This window comes from Musca autumnalis, unplaced genomic scaffold, assembly GCF_047663935.1.
Source record: "Musca autumnalis isolate F117 unplaced genomic scaffold, ASM4766393v1 scaffold_3, whole genome shotgun sequence".
Lineage (NCBI taxonomy): Eukaryota > Metazoa > Arthropoda > Insecta > Diptera > Muscidae > Musca > Musca autumnalis.
This window is the reverse complement of record NW_027411866.1, coordinates 24035762-24047849: the sequence shown is the minus strand read 5'-3', so window position 1 is coordinate 24047849 and position 12088 is coordinate 24035762. Positions and strand designations below refer to the sequence as shown.

Here is a 12088-nt window from a genome sequence, read left to right as displayed (position 1 = left end):
GAATATACTTTTGTTGTATTAAATATTGTTTATTAGTGAGACGAAATAAACCTGTGTACTTGGAATTTCATAAATATCATTACTTTTTCTAAAACCCGGGATTTATGGGGCGTACGTATACTTATGTAAGACTGTGTATATTATTGCAAACGATGAATTGTTAAACATTTTGATTTTTAATTAGAAATTACTACAACAAATTCTTTCAATAATGTTGGGTTTTTTGTACATATCTGTTGATTTACCTGTTAATGACAACATCCAGCCAAAAAATGCAGACATCGGTCGTAAATTACAAAAACAACGGGCAAAAAGTATAGGTACCTGGTTTTTGTGGTGTCAACTAAATAATTGCAAACTGAATGAATGTGCAATAAAATCGTGGGATTTTCCCAGCAATTTTTTTTCGATTAAGTATTTTTATGATTTTATGGTATGTGGACATGGGTTTAATTTTTGATCATAAATTAATTGTTCTGTGTGTAACATAGGCGGTATATTCAGAAAAAGTGAAAGTAAGGTAAACGGATTTCGAAAAATATGCTTCATTTGGTCTATTCCAATTATAATAATGGTAAATCCGCAAGAGAAATAGCTAAAATCACCTCTCATAAGCTGATAACTATATGCAACATTATATACCGCACCGAGAGAGAAGGCAGGCTCAAACTAAAGACGTCACATTGTAGGCCAAAAGTAGTAAATCCACGAAGTGGCAGGAGACTGATTAAAGAAATTGACGAAAGACCCCAAAGCAGCACCAGATAATTGCTTTTTCTAATCAAAATAGAATTCGGAGTAAGTGTTTCACGTGGAAAAGTCAGAAAAGTGCTACATAATAACAAGCCTTCATCATGAGTGACTAGGTAAAAACTATTGCCCTCCCAGCACAACATATAGAAACTATTCAGACTTGTTACAGACAACTTTTCATGCCATCTTAATATTGGGATGACGTTATATTTTCTGATAAGACTAAATTTATGTTGTACTATCACGATGGGCCTCAAAAAGTACTGCGAAACCCCTTTATAGCCATGGAAACACAGAATTTAATACATACCGCAAAGTTCGGAAAACTGTCAATTATGGTATTGGGTTGTATACCAAGCAGTGACGTTGGTGACATCCAGATTTTGAAGGAAACAATGACAGAGTACGTTTATTTTCGTGTTTTAAAAATTATTTAACCAAAAACGTCAAGAAATTTGGACCTGTTGACCCTGAAAATGCAAAAAATTGCAATATGAATACTACCAAGACAACGACCCTTCCTCATAAATCGTATTTATGTAGGACTTGGTTGTTATACAACTGCACCAAAGTCATTAACACCCGAGTCCAAAGCCTAAATATTAACCCAACATCGACAATTCATGGGTACACCTAAAGAAAAAAGTCGGGAATAGGTCGCCCACTAACCTGGGGTACTAAATAAAATGCAATAAAGAAGAATGGCTAAAAAATACCATTGGAATATGACATTCCGTAACTTATTTATTAAATTCAGATACGTTTACAAGCTGTTTTTGATGCCAAATGTGGGCATAGGAAATATTAAAACCAATTTTTCGAAAAATACCGTGAAAAACTGAAATTTTGTGAATTTTGCAATTCTTTAGTTGACATTGCAAATAATGAGTTGTACTCATTTTTGTTAATTTTAAGAAAATGTTTAGTGAAATTTAGCTACTTTTTATTTTATTATATTAATAAACATGTGTAAGAATTGTATTGTTAACAAAAATATTAATAATTATATTTATTTATACCAATAAAATGATGTTCTTTTTAAAATTTTCTAATAATTTTGTTTTTGCAATTATTTAGTTGACTAACTGTATGTAAATTTTATACATTTTATCGTTGGTAATTGGTTTTGCTATACTTTGCTGTCATCTAAAATGACTGCTTAAGCATCACGTAACTCTATTGTGAATGATATGTTATGGCAACATCTGTTTTCATATTTATTTATAGAGATTTTTTGTTATACAAAGAAGTCGGTTTTTGAGATGGAAAGGGGGATTTATTTTCCTTAAAATGCGGGAAAATGGTCCTTAAAATGCGGGAAAATGGATCGTGCTTGGAAACATTCTTACATCTGCAATATGGAGACCTGTTTTCTTTATGCTGTTCTTCTTTTCTAAAGAAGACTCCTACGTTGGTCTACTATTCTGTAAAAGATCCTTACGGTGGTATACTATTCCACGGTGGTATTCCACTCTATAGAAACTCATACGGTGGTCTAATCTATACGGTGGTCTTCGAATCTATAAAAGGCCCCTACGACCCCTCTATTTTTTAGGAGACACCAACTGTGGTCTTCTATTCTATAGAAGACACCTACTGTGGTCTTCTATTCTATAGAAGATACCTACTGTGGTTTTCTATTCTATGGAAGACACCTGTGGTCTTCTATTCTATATTCTGTAGACGACCTCTACAGTGGTCTTCTATTCCGTAAAAGACCTCTACCGTGGTCTTTTATCTATAGAAGTCCCATACGATGGTATTCTATTCTATAGAAGACCCCTACGGTGGTCTACTATTCTTCAGGAGACCCTTATGGTGGTTTTCTATTCTTCAGAAAAGCCTTAGTATTCTATAGAAGACCACAATGGCGGTCTTTTATTCTATAGAAGACCCTCCGTATGTTTGTTGTTGTAACAGTGTTTTTGTTATGTTTATTTGTTCGTTCCTCTGTTCAATCTGGCTCTGGGTCTATCTCCAGTTCCAGAAAAGTGGCTGCTTCGATGGGATGTAGCCACAGATCCACTGGAGTTAGATGGGTAGGTTTGGCGAGGAAGTTAAAAAGGTGTTGTGTGTCGTGCGGGCCCATGCCGCATACTGGGCATATGTCTTGCACGGCGCGATCTATTTCCGCCCAATACGAATTTAGGCGACTGCAATATCCCGAGCGTAGTTGAGCCAAAACTACTCTGGTTTGTCGTGGCAGCTGACGCTCCTCAGCTGCGATAGATGGAGGATGTACTCCGAGTACTTTATTCACACTATAATTGCTTAAGGCTTTTGCAACTGCGTCCGTGTGAATGCTATTCAATCCTGCTTGATATGCTTGTTGATCTAGGGGTTCTCTCCTGTATCGTTGGACCTCTCCCTCTAGAGCATGGATATCCTTCCTGATCTCCCTGAATGGGCCGGGCCTACCCATAAGATGGTGATTGGGATGGCTCACACGATAACATCCAAGCAGGTTTTGCAACGAAAGCATCTCATTGTGTTGATTTACAGGAAGAATTTTTGCCTCCTCATGTACAGTTGCGTTCAAAATAATAGGAGCGCCCATACAAAAAAAGAAATATGTCAAAAAATATGGTTAAACGTACCCATTTTGGTTTATTTTGAATTTATTTAACATTGTTGACATCCCAACAGTTAATTCATCAGCAGAAATGTGACAATCTGCTTTAAATTATTTACTGTTTACACCAACATTATAAATCGTGTTTAAAGTTTTTGTTCAAAAAAATAGGAGTGTGGAAGAAAAAGGACGATAAAAATAGTTTTAGTTGAGTTTAGGATCAAAATCGTCAATATTTTAGTTAACAGTAGTAAATCCAATAGATTTTATGAGATTTGATTGTTGTTTGAAAACAAAAGTCCTTTGGAGGTAGCCAAAAAGCAGGCGATTGTCCTTGCAGAAATGTTTTCCATAAATTGAGCACTTATTGGGCAACTCAATGGATTTTGTAGACAAAAGCTTTAACGATTAGATTTGTTTGATGCTATGGATGTTACCTCTAACAATATATAATGATTGGTATCCCATAAATTTGTGTATTTTGATCCTTGATCCAAGTTTAAGACAGTTTACATTAGCCCTTAAGGTAAGGATCGGCCAAAAAAAGCGTATCTATAAGGAATTTATTCCCCAACCAAAAAATATTTTTAAGTCCTTAGGGTGCTAACCTTGTGTATGCAATCAATTTCGCTTCTATTCAAAAAATGTTTAAAATGTGAACGGTTGAAATGTACTTTGAACCATTTAGTGATAGGCAGGCTGGGATTGCACTATGGTTGGTATACGCCGTTATATATATTTCAATATAAACTTACGTTTTTCACTTAAAAATACTTCATTTAGGTTAGTTTCATTACAAAACTGTTTATTATACGATGCGAAACCTAATAAAAATATTCTTAGGCCAACTTCAAAAGTTTGTCTTTAAAGTTTCCTTCTCAAGAAAGCGTTTTGAAAAATGTCTCATATGTGCCAATCATCCAATTATTCAAAAATGAACCATATAATCAATTCTGCGTGCAGTTAAGATGCTAAAGACCTCAAAACATCACTTGGTCGAGAAATAAATGTCTTATAGATACGCTTTTTTAACCGATCCTTACGTAAAGAGTTAATGGAAACCGGCTTTAACTTGGCTCAAGGATCAAAATACACGAATTTCCGGGATACCGATCATTATATATTGTTCGAGATAACAGCCAGAGCATCAAAAACTCTAATCACTAAAGTTCTGTCCACAAAATCGATTGAGTTACCCAATAAGTTCTCAATTTATGGAAAAAAATCGCTGCAAGGACAATCACCTGTTTTTAGGCTACCTCCAAAAGAACTTTTGTTTTCAAACAGCCATCAAATCTCACAAAATCTATTGGATTCACTACTGTCAACTAAAGTATAGACAATTTTGATCTTAAACTCAACTACAATATTTTTATTGTCCTTTTTCTTCCGCACTCCTATTTTTTTGAACAACAAATTTGAAGGCGATTTATAATGTTGGTGTAAACAGTAAATAATTTAGAACAGATTACCACATTTCTGCTGATGAATAAACTGTTGGGATGTCAACAATGTTAAATAAATTAAAAATAAACCAAAATGGGTAAGTTTAACCATGTTTATTCGACCATTCCCTTGGTGTGAATGAGCACTCCTATTATTTTGAACACAGCTGTAGATGGTCCACTGAAGATTTGAGGGGGCACCCTGTCGCTGTTCTCAGGGCGGCATTCTGGCATGTTTGAATCTTTTTCCAGTTCGAATCAAACAATCTCGGGGACCAGACTGGAGCCGCATAGCTTACCACAGACCGACCTATCGCGTTATACGTGGCCAACAAGGTTTCTTTATCTGTACCCCAAGTGCTGCCGGCCAGGGACTTGAGGACCTTGTTCCTACTTTTCAACTTGTCGCAGATAGCTGTGGCGTGGGCGCACGACGTGAATGTAGTGTCGAATGTGACCCCTAAAATTTTAGGGCAGTTTGTGGTCGGAATTCTGCTACCGTCGACCACGACATTCAACTCACGTCCAAACTGCGCTGTCCATGTGGTGAACAGAGTGGCTGTAGACTTTGTGGGGGAAATCTGCATATTCCTCGAATGGAAAAAGGTGGTAAGATCGGTTAAATAGTTGTTCAGTCTCTCACAGATGTCATCAGGATAGGTACCTGACGCTAGGATCGTGCAATCATCGGCATACGTCAAGATCTCAATGCCGTCTGGAGGGGGTGGAATACAGGAGAGGTAGAGGTTAAACAGTTGCGGAGATATCACCCCACCCTGGGGAACTCCCTGTTTCACTCTACGGGGTTTGGACTTTTTATTCCTGAATTCCACGTATGACTGGCGTCCACACATATGGTTGACTATACAACGTTTGGCCGGAGGGTTGTCTGCTCAATGTCCTCAAACAGCGTGGAGTGCCTGACTGTATCAAAGGCTTTTGATAAGTCAAGCGCCACCATCACTGTTCTATCGCATCGGCCGTCTCTGGTTGAGTCCTTTACAGATATATGTGGTAATGGCGTGCAGCGCTGTTGTCGTGCTGTCCTGCTTACGGAATCCATGTTGATGATCGGCAAGTTGATAGCTATTTCTGATACTGGGGAGGATCAAGGCCTCAAGTGTCTTTGCTACGGGCGACAGAAGCGACATCGATCTGTACGATTCACTTTTGCTGGCATCCTTGCCTGGCTTCCGTAGTGGGACCACCTGCCCATTTTCCAGACTTCGGGAACAACGATGGTGGCTAGCGACAAGTTGAAGACTTTGGTGAGATACTCGACTGCCGGCTCATCCAGCTGGAGATTCCATCAGGGCCCAACGCTTTGGATGATTTAGCGTTCCTGATGGCATTGGCAACATCATCCATTGTAAATTGTGGTGGTTCATCCTCGGCAGGAAGAGATCTGATGCGACGTAATACTCTTCTCTTCGTCACTCTCGGGATGCTCGACAAACTGTCGATTGAAATTACTTGCACACCTCTTCGGGTCAGTCAACGTAACGTCGCAAAACGTGACTGAGGTCCTATCTCCCCTTCTTCCAGGGTTCGAGAGTGACTTAACCGTTGCCCACAATTCACCTATACCGGCTCCAATGTTGCAGCTCTTCAGATGATTTAACCATTTGTTCCGCTTATGCTCGCCGACCAGCCTGTTAACTACCAGTGTCAGCTCCCTGACTCTGGGGTCATTGGGGTTGATACGACGAAGCTCATCACGCTCATTTGCTAGTCCCGTCGCCTCTGCTGGGAAATTTGGTCGTACTTCGGGTATTCGACCAGCAGGGATATGGCGAGCGGCTGCAGCAGTGATGATGTCCCGGAACGTCCTTTCCGCTACCCGAACATCAGAAGGATTGTGTACCCCTACGGTGGTCTTCTATTCTATAGAAGACCCCTACGGTGGTCTTCTATTCTATAGAAGACCCCTACGGTGGTCTTCTATTCTATAGAAGACCCCTACGGTGGTCTTCTATTCTATAGAAGACCCCTACGGTGGTCTTCTATTCTATAGAAGACCCCTACGGTGGTCTTCTATTCTATAGAAGACCCCTACGGTGGTCTTCTATTCTATAGAAGACCCCTACGGTGGTCTTCTATTCTATAGAAGACCCCTACGGTGGTCTTCTATTCTATAGAAGACCCCTACGGTGGTCTTCTATTCTATAGAAGACCCCGACGGTGTTCTTCTATTCTATAGAAGACCCCTACGGTGGTCTTCTATTCTATTCTATAGAAGACCCCTACGGTGGTCTTCTATTCTATAGAAGACCCCTACGGCGGTCTTCTATTCTATAGAAGACCCCTACGGTGGTCTTCTATTCTATAGAAGACCCCTACGGTGGTCTTCTATTCTATAGAAGACCCCTACGGTGGTCTTCTATTCTATAGAAGATCCCTACGGTGGTCTTCTATTCTATAGAAGATCCCTACGGTGGTCTTCTATTCTATAGAAGACCCCTACGGTGGTCTTCTATTCTATAGAAGACCCCTACGGTGGTCTTCTATTCTATAGAAGACCCCTACTATTCTATAGAAGACCCCCACTCCGAAGACCCCTACGGTGGTCTACTATTCTATAGCAGACCCCTACGGTGGTCTTCTATTCTATAGAAGACCCCTACGGTGGTCTTCTATTCTATAGAAGACGACCCCTACGGTGGTCTTCTATTCTATTCTTCTTGCTATAGAAGACCCCTACGGTGGTCTACTATTCTATAGAAGACCCCAACGGTGGTCTTCTATTCTATAGAAGACCCCTACGGTGGTCTACTATTCTATAGAAGACCCCTACGGTGGTCTTCTATTCTATAGAAGACCCCTACGGTGGTCTTCTATTCTATAGAAGACCCCTACGGTGGTCTTCTATTCTATAGCAGACCCCTACGGTGGTCTTCTATTCTATAGAAGACACCTACGGTGGTCTTCTATTGTATAGAAGACCCCTACTATTCTATAGAAGACCCCCACTCCGAAGACCCCTACGGTGGTCTACTATTCTATAGCAGACCCCTACGGTGGTCTTCTATTCTATAGAAGACCCCTACGGTGGTCTTCTATTCTATAGAAGACGACCCCTACGGTGGTCTTCTATTCTATAGAAGACCCCTACGGTGGTCTTCTATTCTATTCTTCTTGCTATAGAAGACCCCTACGGTGGTCTACTATTCTATAGAAGACCCCAACGGTGGTCTTCTATTCTATAGAAGACCCCTACGGTGGTCTACTATTCTATAGAAGACCCCTACGGTGGTCTTCTATTCTATAGAAGACCCCTAAGGTGGTCTTCTATTCTATAGAAGACCCCTACGGTGGTCTTCTATTCTATAGAAGACCCCTACGGTGGTCTTCTATTCTATAGAAGACCCCTACGGTGGTCTTCTATTCTATAGAAGACCCCTACGGTGGTCTTCTATTCTATAGAAGACCCCTACGGTGGTCTTCTATTCTATAGAAGACCCCTACGGTGGTCTTCTATTCTATAGAAGACCCCTACGGTGGTCTTCTATTCTATAGAAGACCCCTACGGTGGTCTTCTATTCTATAGAAGTCCCCTGCGGCGGTCTTTTATTCTATAGAAGACCCCTGCGGCGGTCTTTTATTCTATAGAAGACCCTAGGGACCCATTGTATTCTATAAATAACCCCTACGTTGGTTTCTATTCTATAGAAGGCCCCGACGGTGTTCTACTATTCTATAGAAGGCCCGACGGTGCTCTTCTATTCTATAGAAGACCCCTACGGTGATCTTCTATTCTATTTAAGACCCCTACGGTGATCTTCTATTCTATAGAATACCCCTACGGAGCTGGATGACTATCATTATTTTTATTATACCAATTATTATTATTACTTCGTTTTTTTTTTTTAATTGACTAATCCTTTATTAATTTCTTGACCTTCTTTTCCAGGTGGCGGTAAAGATCTAATCACAGCTGTTACCTATGCCAAAAAGAGTACCATTAAAAAACAAGGACAAGTAAATAATAATTCATTGTTAATATCAAATCAAACAGCTGGAGGAGGAGCATCAACAGCATTTAATCGCAGCACAATGCCCAAAAAGACACAAAGTCCAGCGCGTAAGTTTTTTAATTGCAATCCTTAACTAAAAACTAGCCAGCCCTACTAACAACTGCCTTACTTACAAACCTTCTATTTACCACCTCTACATGCTTGCACTTTAAATGGATGTTAAATAGTTGGTATGCCAGCCCCAAGTGGCTCAAATACCACCGGCCAAACAAGCGATTCAGTAACTGGTATGCCTGCTTTTAATTCCTCCCAGCTAATGGGTATGGCTGCCTTGGCAGCAGCCATGTTTAATGCCACAAGTGAAACAAAACCGGGTTCGAATATGAATAATAATGGTCCTGGTGTTAGTGGTGGTGGTGGTGGTGGCCTAGGTGTTTTAGCTGGCCTCCATCAGGCCACAACATCATCGGCCTCAAGGCAATTACCGCCAGCAACAAGCAACACAAATTCTGTTAGTTATCAAGCCAATACAGCGGGTCTTAATAAAGCCGCCTCTCTATTGGCGCAGAGTAAGTGTAGTAATGTTGGTAACAAACCGATTTCTTCCTCGTTTACGATGTCAACATTTCGAATTTTTGTTTAGATTTTTGCGTTGAAAGAATTTTAATTTTTGTTTTTACTTACACGCTCCCGCCGCACACACACACACCACACACTTGGTTTTTACCTTGAATATAATTGTATTTCAAAAACATTCTATTTTGAAACGTTTTGTTAAATTGTGTTTTAAAAGCATTTTCTTTCCATGCCTCACCCTCTTCATTTATTTGTTTAGTTTTTTTGTATTATTAGTCTTTTTGTTGTTTTTCTTAAGTTTTCCACAAAAATCTTTTGCTGTGATATAATTCTTCAAGTTTTTGGCATAAGTTCATTTATTTACTTTTACCGCCTTCCTCCTTTCATGTCCAAAAATGATCATTTGTCAAAAAGATATTCAAGCGATTTATGATAAGAGATGGGCTAAACAACGGTTTTATTGGCTTATGTCAAAAATGTCGCAAACGTCGTAAATGACATATAGGCACATGTATAAAATGTATTAAAACTTGTGGAATGGAATTACTTTGTCGTTTAATTTTTTTCATTAAATTGCCATAAGTTTGCTAAGTTTTGTCACAAAACGTCTATTGTGAATGATTCAACAATTGCAACAGCTGTTGTCATCAACGTGCTCAACGTCAACGTGCTACATTACATGCAAAATTTAAACAATTTCTTACTCGAAAGGAAGAAACTTGAGACCGTAGGGGTCTTCTATAGTATAGAGGCCTACCATAGGGGTCTTCTATAGCATAGAAGCCTACCATAGGGGTCTTCTATAGAATAGAAGAGCATCGTATGGGGCCCTTATAGAATAGAAAAGTACCGTAAGAGTCTTCTATAGAATGGAAGAGCACGGTAGGGCTCTACCTTAAAATAGAAGACCGCCGTAGGGGTCTTCTGTAGAATAGAAGTCAACCGTGGGGGTCTTTATAGAATTGAAGGGCACCGTGTCTTCTATAGAAAGGAGAGCACCGCAATTGTCTTCTATAGAATAGAAGACCACCGTAGGGGGCTTCTATAGAATAGAAGACCACCGTAGGGGGCTTCTATAGAATAGAAGACCACCGTAGGGGGCTTCTATAGAATAGAAGACCACCGTAGGGGGCTTCTATAGAATAGAAGACCACCGTAGGGGGCTTCTATAGAATAGAAGACCACCGTAGGGGGCTTCTATAGAAAAGAAGACCACCGTAGGGGGCTTCTATAGAATAGAAGACCACCGTAGGGGGCTTCTATAGAATAGGAGACCACCGTAGGGGGCTTCTATAGAATAGAAGACCACCGTAGGGGGCTTCTATAGAATAGAAGACCACCGTAGGGGGCTTCTATAGAATAGAAGACCACCGTAGGGGGCTTCTATAGAATAGAAGACCACCGTAGGGGGCTTCTATAGAAAAGAAGACCACCGTAGGGGGCTTCTATAGAATAGAAGACCACCGTAGGGGGCTTCTATAGAATAGGAGACCACCGTAGGGGGCTTCTATAAAATAGAAGACCACCGTAGGGGGCTTCTATAGAATAGAAGACCACCGTAGGGGGCTTCTATAGAATAGAAGACCACCGTAGGGGGCTTCTATAGAATAGAAGACCACCGTAGGGGGCTTCTATAGAATAGAAGACCACCGTAGGGGGCTTCTATAGAATAGAAGACCACCGTAGGGGGCTTCTATAGAATAGAAGACCACCGTAGGGGGCTTCTATAGAATAGAAGACCACCGTAGGGGGCTTCTATAGAATAGAAGACCACCGTAGGGGGCTTCTATAGAATAGAAGACCACCGTAGGGGGCTTCTATAGAATAGAAGACCACCGTAGGGGGCTTCTATAGTATAGGAGACCGCCATAGGCTTCTTCTAAGTAGTAGAAGACAGCCGTAGGCATCTTCTATAGAATTAAAGTCCACCTAAGAAGTCTTCTATAGAATAGAAGTCCACCGCAGAGGTCTTCTATAGACTAGCAGACCAAAACAGAGACCCTCTATAGAATGGAAGAGCACCGTAGGGGTCTTTTATAGAATATAATTGCATTGTAGAGGTCTCTATAGATTTTTTGTGGGACTTTTGTGGGTTGTTTAATTTTAATCTATCGATATAGACATCAAATCCCAGCCGAAGTTCTGCTGCAGAAAACCATCGTTCATAATGGAGCTCATAAACTAGACCTGTATATTTCACCACACACATCGCCGGGCCTTGGCCTAGACGAGGTTTTTTTTAGTTGTAACATTCTTTATTTTGCGGCCTTCCTTTTTTATTTCTTTATTATTATTGTAATTGCTATTTATTGTTTTACTATTTTCTTCTTCTCCTCCCCCTCCAAATAGTGACCATGGGATTGGGAAATTTACAACCTGCCCCAGCACCGGCTGCCAGTACCGGCCTATCCAATCAATCCAAAATGAATAATATGGTATTGCAAAAGATTCAGGCCTTGGTGGCAGCAAATCCACAATTTTTAACCAGTGGTATACCAAATCAATTGCTGCAGCAGCTGCTGATGCAGCCCATGAAGGTAAGGACGAGATATCTTGAAAAAAATTAAGAACCCAACTAAAAATGTTTAACATTTCTTTCACTTTTAGCAAGTTACACCTGCCCCGGTTATGGTACAACCTGAAGAAGATGAGGCAGACTATGAAGAAATGGGTGTAGCCGAAACCTATGCCGAATATTGGCCTGCAAAATGTAAGTTAGGCAAGTAATTGTTTACATCTTTCGCTAATCTCCATATATCGTTTTTTTT

General features: G+C 40.3%; 1 protein-coding gene across 2 annotated transcripts in view; it reads left to right on the top strand.

The window, feature by feature from the left end:
* sno (Protein strawberry notch) overlaps window positions 1-12088 on the top strand; it is a 74179-nt gene that overhangs the window by 52830 nt on the left and 9261 nt on the right. The window contains exons 3-6 of one of the 2 annotated variants that reach the window (XM_073978710.1): window positions 8681-8851; window positions 8972-9313; window positions 11670-11857; window positions 11928-12030. In XM_073978710.1, the coding sequence (XP_073834811.1) occupies window positions 8681-8851; window positions 8972-9313; window positions 11670-11857; window positions 11928-12030 (804 nt within the window). The remainder of the gene's footprint in view (window positions 1-8680; window positions 8852-8971; window positions 9314-11669; window positions 11858-11927; window positions 12031-12088) is intronic. The other variant, XM_073978711.1, reaches the window with a different exon arrangement.